The sequence below is a fragment of the Physeter macrocephalus genome, chromosome 5 (assembly GCF_002837175.3).
Source record: "Physeter macrocephalus isolate SW-GA chromosome 5, ASM283717v5, whole genome shotgun sequence".
Taxonomy (NCBI): domain Eukaryota; kingdom Metazoa; phylum Chordata; class Mammalia; order Artiodactyla; family Physeteridae; genus Physeter; species Physeter macrocephalus.
In genome coordinates this window covers 11,759,193-11,767,780 of record NC_041218.1, presented here as the reverse complement: position 1 = coordinate 11,767,780, position 8,588 = coordinate 11,759,193, and the positions used below count along the sequence as shown (strand labels likewise).

The 8,588-nt window shown below is 42.6% G+C and overlaps 1 protein-coding gene across 2 annotated transcripts in view; it reads right to left on the bottom strand.

Annotated features, from left to right (window-relative positions):
- Positions 1-1,896: 1,896 nt before the first annotated feature.
- TCAF2 (TRPM8 channel associated factor 2) overlaps positions 1,897-8,588 on the bottom strand; it is a 30,665-nt gene continuing 23,973 nt past the window's right edge. For both annotated transcript variants that reach the window (XM_007118860.4, XM_028489648.2), the window contains exon 8: positions 1,897-6,453. In XM_007118860.4, the coding sequence (XP_007118922.1) occupies positions 6,199-6,453 (255 nt within the window). In that variant the 3' untranslated portion in view covers positions 1,897-6,198. The remainder of the gene's footprint in view (positions 6,454-8,588) is intronic.

Below are 8,588 nucleotides of genomic sequence, written 5' to 3'. Positions count from 1 at the left end.
TCAAAAACAAAAACAAAAACAAAAAACCAAAATCTAAATGTCTAATTAATATATGGAAACTGTTTGACTTCATTAGTAACCTCTGTGCTGGATCTCTGAACATGAGATTTTGCATGAGCCGTTTAAAAGCAGTCTCTGTTTCCTACAGCCCTCTGGCTCTCCTGTACACAGGCCCCACAGGCCTAAAAGCCAGATGTTTTGGGGGTCATCTTCCCAGTGCAGGACCCCTGGGCTGGGAAGCTCAATGTGGCGCTTGAACCCCTCGCTCTTTTGGGAGAGCCTCTGCAATTGTGATTATCCTTTCATTCAGGGGTCTTCTACCCAGGGTGTGGGTGTTGACTATACTGCATCTCCACCCCTCCTACCCATCATGTGGTTCTTCTTTATAGCTTTAGTTGTGGGAAGTCTTTTCTGCTATACTCAAGGTCATTCTCGTCGATAGTTGCTCTGTAAATAGTGTAATTTTGGTGTGCTCATGGGAGGAGGTGAGCTCAGGGTCTTCCTACTCTGCCATCTTGGCCACACCTCCTACAATTATTATTTGAATTGTACATATGTTTTATGCAATTTTTTTGTGAGCATGATGCATTTCCTAATAATAAGAATATTGTTGGGTTGCTTATTGTGACTCTAAAAACTCCAAAATTAGTTATTAGAGCACATTATAACTTGTGTAGAAATCATGACAATGTTCATAAAAATACTTTTTCCCCCATTTTTAAAGTCTGTATTATAACAACCGGATTATGGCAAGTAAAGATGAAAGTCCTACCTGCTTCTCAGTTGTATCTTATTGCTTCTTCATTCAAATTGTCTGTCCCTAGCACAGATTCAAAGAATTTCCATGTTTCCTTTAAATTTGATCTTTAAATGTCTTAAGACTATATCCCAACTCCCATCCCCTACTCCAAGATCTCAGTATCTCTGGAGGGGTTCCCAAGAGGTTTGAATATTTTTGATAGGAAATCATAATATCCTAGTCAAATTAATTTAAATCACTATTGCCTTAAACTGAGAACTGTGTACATCAAGGAGTCTTACTTCAAGTAAAGACAAAGAAAAATAGAGTAGAATCTCCCTCAGTACTATCTGTTCTTCTTTGTCCTTTTCCACTTGCGTGTAGGATTTGGGTAACAATTAAAGGGATACATTGACTCAGATCCTTCTAAGGGCAAGCAGCTATTCGCATTCATACATCAGTTTCTTGCCACTAGAGGAATAGCTAGAGCTCCCTAGAACATCAATTCTGATTAAGATATCCACTGCATAATTCTGCTTAGAATCTTTTCATATATATATATACACACACACACATTTTTATGTATATTTGGTATCAATATATGAGACTAAAATTGTACTTAATCTGTATATTTGACCAGCTGTTTTCAGATTTACTTGTTCTATATTAGTTTGGATCCAGTATACCAATTGTCCCACACACTAGGGCTTGATCCCAGGTCCCAGATCACTGGAGGTGGTGCAGGAATTTTCTTCGTACCTAAACGTTTGATTCTGCAGCCTTTCAAGATCTTTGGGCAGGACATAGATGTTGCTTTTAGTGCTGTCTTAAGCAGGGCCACAAAGTTCTTGACAAAAAGTTTGAGAACAGAGAATCAAACCTAAAGACCCATGAGGTCAGAACTCTGCTCTTAAGAGTAGAGTTAGAACTCCCTGGTCATGGATCCTATTTTGGTGAGGTGATGAATGACCAAGATATGGATGCAACTCCTCATGAATTTATTTCCAAACGAACTTGGACATTTTCTTGGCAGAGGTCTTATTAGCCTTAATTGTCCTGTGGCTGGAGATATTTTCATTACTCAATTTAAAAAATATATATATTTATTTTATTTATTTTTGGCTGCGTTGGGTCTTTGTTGCTGTGCGTGGGCTTTCTCTAGTTGCGGCGAGCAGGGGCTAATCTTCGTTGCGGTGCGTGGGCTTTCTCTAGTTGCGGCGAGCAGGGGCTACTCTTCGTTGCGGTGCGCGGGCTTCTCATTGCGGTGGCTTCTCTTGTTGTGGAGCATGGGCTCTAGGCACGCGGGCTTCAGTAGCTGTGGCTCACGGGCTCAGTAATTGTGGCTCGCGGGCTCTAGAGCACAGGCTCAGTAGTTGTGGGTAGTTGTGGCACACGGGCTTAGTTGCTCCTCGGCATGTGGGATCTTCCCGGACCAGGGCTCGAACCTGTGTCCCCTGCATTGGCAGGTGGATTCTTAACCACTGTGCCACCAGGGAAGCCCCATTACTCAATTTTTAATAAGTAGTTTGTAGCACTTGACGTCCTTCTGTGAGTAGCTTTTTTTCCCCAAAAATTGGCCCTTAGAGGCACCAAGCGGCCAAGTTTCCTTTTCTCTGTGGTATGAGACAAATGGAAAGGCAGCCTGTACTGTGACCTGAAAAGCTTGTAAACATCTCACTACTTCTTTTCCCCAGTGGGAGGTCACTAATTTACACATGTCCCAAAGCATTAGGCTGGAGAAGCCTACCCAAATCTTGGACTACCGCTAGTTATAAAGCTACTAATCTTTGTACGTCTTTCTTAGAAGAGCTAGTGTAAATGAGAGAAAGGTAATGTTTATTTTGGGAGACTATTTCTCTGTGGTCTAGATGGCCCCAAAGGTATATTTTGGGAAGCCTCTTGGGCTTGTTCTAATAATCATTTATTTTATGAAAGTCATAAATTTAGTAAAAAGTGTTAACTAAAACTTCATATGTGTAATTGATAACGGCAGTAACTCTTTTGTATGCCAAGAATCTAAATCCATTTTAACAACATTATGAGCTAAAGAGTAGAGGAATTTGTTTCCATTCCAGTTGAAGCAAATTGATTTGGGTGGTTTTTTTTTATGGATATTAAAAGTGAAGAGCATATTGACCAATCTGTTTCTTCATGGGAAGAGTCACATGAATATGTCTTTTAAACTAAAACTAAGACAGAAACTGAGTTTGCCTCCATGGGAATAATTACACTGTTAAAATTGATGGTCAGGAGCTGTAAGGTTTTCTAGGTGGCCATAAGGGGGAGACAAAGAGCAACATAGGCGATCAGGGAATGTACAATGCCAGAGATTTAGTCAAGATAGAAAATCACTTTAATTCCCTTTAGGAAGTGCTTGTTATTTTATTTCAACAATATTTGCCACAAGTATGAGGTGTTGTGGTTCCATTTAGTGTGACCAACCACTAATGCTTTAATTTTTTGAAATTAATTGTCCATTCTTCTAATAAGTTGGTGGCTATCTCGTGCTCAGGGGATAAGATAGAGGTATAGTCCTTTTTAATCTCCTTTAAAACTTTAAAGTAGCCATTACTACTTCCCTGAAGTATCCTATGGTGATTTCTTTCCTTTGAAAATTATCCAATTTGCTAGAAATTTGGATATTTCAGATATTGGATCTAGTAACCTGTAAGAATGCATGGGCTCCTTTGTCTAATAACAGTCTTAGACATGAGGATGGATGTTTGGGTATCTTTAAGAATGAGCAAAGGACACTTGGATACAAGCCCTGAGGTTAAGACAAGCTTCCTCTAGGACTCCACGAAGTTGTTATTTGAAGCATAGGATCTTTAAAACCTTTCAGACTTGGTAGGGCAGGGTCTTGGTATTGAGGGATGTGTGCCTTGGATGCATGACCCTTATGGTTAAATAATTCCTGTTTGGGTAACTAGAAATAATCTGTTTGGTTTTTAGTAGTTTTTATGTGGTCATTTTGTGATACAGTAGCCATACACATAGTTCCATGCAAGTAGAGCTGCAGGTTGTGGCAGACCCAGTAATGTAATATACAGTAGTATATAGTATGCTGGCTAAAGTGTGGGTCCTGAGTCCAACTTCCAGGGACGGAAATGTGGTTTCACCACTTGCTACCCCTGTATCTCTGCTTCTTTCTTTGAAAAATGGAGACAGTCATAGTACTTATTCCATAGGACTGTTGTGAGGATAAACAAATAAAAAGCACTTATAACAGTTCCTGGCAAGTGGCATTTATTGATGATTCACCGGACCTGCATAGACATCCTTCGGAGCACGTTTGCTCTGGAACACAGAATACTCTGAGAGTGTCGCAGTTACACGCAATTAATTCTGAACTTAGAAACAAGTGGCAGAGCCACAGTCTCTCTGTAAGAGGGAGAAGGGCTCCAACTTCCACTACAGAGAATGTGGGGAAAAGTCAGGTTTTGTCTTTGTCTCTATGGCAACCTCTTAAACCCAGCATTATCCATTCATTTACTCATCCCTAGCATCATGGATAAGAACACCAGTTCTGGAGTTGAATTGCCTGGGTTCAAATCCTTTCTCTACCTATAGGGAAGCTAATCACATGCTGAGACAACCAGAAAATCAAGTGCCAATATCTTCTTAGAGGTTAAATTTTATATTTAATAAAAATTCAATAGTGAACATGGCATAAGTCAGAACTTTGTTGAACTTCCATTTTCTCGGTGAATTTGTGTCTAAATTGAAAATCATTCTTGGAGAAAAGCTCTACAATTTTTTCATTGCTGTGGGCTTCAGTCAAGCCCCGACTCTTCCTCTTATTAGCTTTGTGACTTCAGAAGCTATTTAATATCGTTAAGTGTTCATTTTCTCGTCTATCAAATGGGATAATAATAGCACCAACCTCAGATTCTGTAAGATAACTCATAGGAAATACCTCACACAATGTCTGGGACATAAAGACTGTTCATTTTGTGTTAGGTGTCTTTACTGTTCTTTCAGTTAACAAATATTTACTGAGTACTTTTCATGTGAAAAGCACCTGATGAAGGACACTAGTGAAATAAAAGGAAATTATCCTAGAATTGGGAGAAGGATGTGCTGATGGGATTCAGAGAAAGACATTCCCTAGATTAGTTCTCCACCTGAGTCTCTCTATGCTCAACAAAGCTAATGGAATGATATTGAAAACAACAAAAATATGGTTTAAAAGCAAGCTAGAGGAAAATGGGTAGATGTACACCCCATTAATCCTGAGGATGCGTCTCTAATTGAAATGCCACCTAGCCAAAGAGCCGGGACGGGTTGGAATGAGATTATGAGAAAGCTTGGGGATGCTGGTTTGTGGGGTAATAAGTGAGTATGGGTTAACTCTGTCTGCTGCACTCAGGAATCCTCTTCCACTGGAGCCTGTCCTGGCCATGGCCCTCTCAGCACAGTAGCTGTCGATAACTGACAGTGCCTTGATCCCAAGGTGACCAGAGGAGTCAGACACCTGTTTTGTGCTAAGAACCAATGGGCTTATGAAGTTGGTAGGGTTGCTGGAATGATTTTTTCCTTTGGTTGAAGCAGATGTTCTCGAAGATGAAACTAACCAAGAAGTCCAAACCCCAACAGCTTTGTAACCTCCAGTTTGAGTTCATACCACATTCTTGGGGTTAGGTTATACCCAGGAATCTTTCCAGAGGCAGAGGAAAGGACACATGGGATGGGCTAGGATCTTGAGGACTATCATTGATACCATGTCTGGGAACAACACCGGTGTTCACTAAATCCTCTCACACAGGGACTGAATGCTAACCTCAAGGAGGTTGACTCGGAAGGGAGATTCGGTTTTCAGGTTGTGTCCGCATGAAGGTGGGCGGACGGGCTACTCTGGGGCCTGGTGAAAGCTGAAGAGCTCCCTCATATGCGTACGCAGGTTGTGTTCAAAGACGTTCACCATCATCAAACAACAGATTTTTATCCCATGTCATGGATAAGAATCCAGATGCAGACAGAGTTTAGTGATTTTCCATAGAACCAAAGCTGGTTCAGGGCTCTCTCCATTATACCAGCCTGTCTCGCTTGCTGTTAGAAAGCTTCTCAAAGCAGAAGTTAAGAGCTTTGTTCAGGCCTGGCTGGGGTGATATCAGATTATAATGGAATCCGCGGTCTTTAGAACTACCGGTCATAAATAGAAGTGAAGAGCCTGCAGAAACTCAAGATGCCAAGATGAAACATCCTCTTCTGGAGGATGAGGATGGTGAAGCAAGTCTCTTGATGAGACCAAGAGTGCAAGCAGAGAAACAATAAAAGAAGCATAGCAGCACTTTCCTGAGGAAGTTGGGCTCATTTTGTCTTAGAACCTCAAAGGCCTTCCTGAGGACAGGTAGGAAGCAGGATTCAGCCTCAAGGTACACTAGGCAAGAAAGAGGGTGGCAGAGTTGGTGGGTGATCACCCCCCCTTCCGCACACACACACCCCTTGGTGCACATCTTTTAGTCCTCAGTCTGGATGTACATCTGCACGGGGTTTTCCTGCCACTCAGGCAGACAGGCCAGACTCGCAGCCACTTCCTTCTGGACAGGCCAGCCCCAGGCCTCAAAGAAAGGAGCCAGATTCTTCTGTACCCTTTCAGAGAACTTCTTCACCCACAGATTCATCTTGCCAGTGTTGTCTTTGGGGATGCCAGAGAGGGTCTGGTACTCAGCAAAGAGCTGGGTGAATGGCTCCCATCCAAAGGCCTCCTGGAGCTGGAAGAGAAGGAAGGGGCAGGATGAGGCACAAGTTAGTGAAAGTACCTGCAACATGCGTGTTCATGAGTGCGTCTCATTTCTGGTGATTTCTTCCCCTGAATCGCTCACTGGCTTCACTTCTTGGCTTGCCCGTATCCCCCCGTCTCACCCCGCGCATGAACATAATCTCGTTGGCTGATTCCCCTGCTTGGCCACAAACCCTGTGCCCCGGAATGTAGTAGGGGACTACGCGAGGAACCTAATGGCTGAAAAGAGGTGAATACTCAACAAATGGCAGTTACCATTATTACCTCTATTTTAGAAACTTCTATCCCCAGTTCCTAAGTGTTTTTCCATATGCATCAGAGAGGTTTGAGCCCGGCTGCGGTGGGGATTGGGAGCCAAGATCTGGGAACTCCCGGCACCTTCCAGACATAATAAACCCTGGTTTTTTTTTCTCCTTTTCAGCCATCTCAGAGCTGTGACTATTTTCAAGGCAACTGTTTTTCTCTGTGGAACACTGCCTTTGGGGCAAAACAAGGAAGAAGCAGGTATGTCACAAGGGGTTCAAAATGAGAGTGACTCATACTTTATAGGGAACAGCCCAACTGAAAGCCATGGGCAGGAGACTCTGACTTGCCAAGATTATAGAGATTTAGAATTAGCAGGGATCTTGAGGTTTCCGAGACCACCCCCTTTTATGGAGGAGAATCCTCTGACTCTGAGGTGTAAAAGCCCGAGGACAGATGGCATTTTGATCAGCCTCCCTCTGATCTCACTGTTGTGCTCTCACTGCTTATCTGCTCTCACCGCGTGGCCTTTGACAATCGTCCTGCTCATCTCTCTTAATTAATAATCAACAAATTAAACATTTATCACACATATAACATTAAAAAATATCTACAATGTGCCAGGTATTTCACTAGGCAAAATGATTACGGCTCTTGTTTTTCTGGAGGTCACTGGTCAATGGGAGAGACAGACGTGTAAGTAAACAAATTACAAAAAAAGTTGGCCTGTCAAGGAGATGATGTCGGGAGAAGAGGACAAGAGAGCTGAATTTTGACAGGTGACTTGACAGGTAACAGACAAGGTGTTCAAGCATGTTTCATCTGCAGGAAGGAAACGTGAGGAGGTATAGAAGCGAAAACAGCAAGATTCGTTCATAGTGGGAAGCAGCTCGGTAAACTGCAGGATAATTATGGAGATGGGAAATTGGGAGATGGAGCTGGAGGTGTTGGCCAAAGCCTGATGATAAAGGGCCTTCTGCACTCAGCTAAGCAGCTTCCATTTTATTCTGTGTGTGAGGGAGAACACTTGACGAGCTTAAACATGGAATATTCAGATTATTTTGGAAGTGGTGTGGAAGATGGATTGTAGGTGGTTGAAGCAAGATGCTAGAAAAACTGAGGAGGCTTTTAACACAGAAGACGATACTGAGGATCTGTGCTAAGGCAACAGCGGGAGGAGTGATGGGGGGAGCAGACCTCCCACAGGTGAAGAAAACAGAAGGTATCTCTCTGTCCTGGGACCAAGGCTCAGACTCCAAGGTGAGGGGTCTCCCCAAAGCTTTTGCAAAATGACATTCATGGTGAGTGGGTCAGTAGGTAGGGTGGAATTAGGGCTTTGCCTTACACTTCAGTGGCAACTACCATGTAAGGTCTCTTTCCCTGTAGACCCTCAGACTGGCTCTAGAAGAATCCTGAGCTGATGCTACACAGTTATCTCATTGACTGGGTCTGTCTCACACTCACTCTTCAGAAAATGAGTGAAAAAAGAAAAAAAAAATCAAAGAGAGGGTTCAGAAGTGCAAAAGCCTGGGCTTGTCATTAGCTCCTGATTTTAGGTTCTGGGTCTATCATTTAAATGTGTGACATTGGGCAGGATGCTTAAACTCTCTCACTCAGTATGTGCCTGTAAAAAGTGGGCAATACCCACTATCTAAGGAGTCATGGTAGACAGTGTAGGAGATCTGATATGGGGAGTGGCTTTGACAACTTGAAAATATAAAAATTTAAAGCAGGATGGGGGAGGGGAAAGGGATTTATGCTTATTTCATAGGAAATCGACTCACTTTGGGACTTCGGTGTTCTTCTGTTGGGTTGGTTATTTACTTATTCATTCTAAAGACATTTTGGGTTCAAATGGGTGAT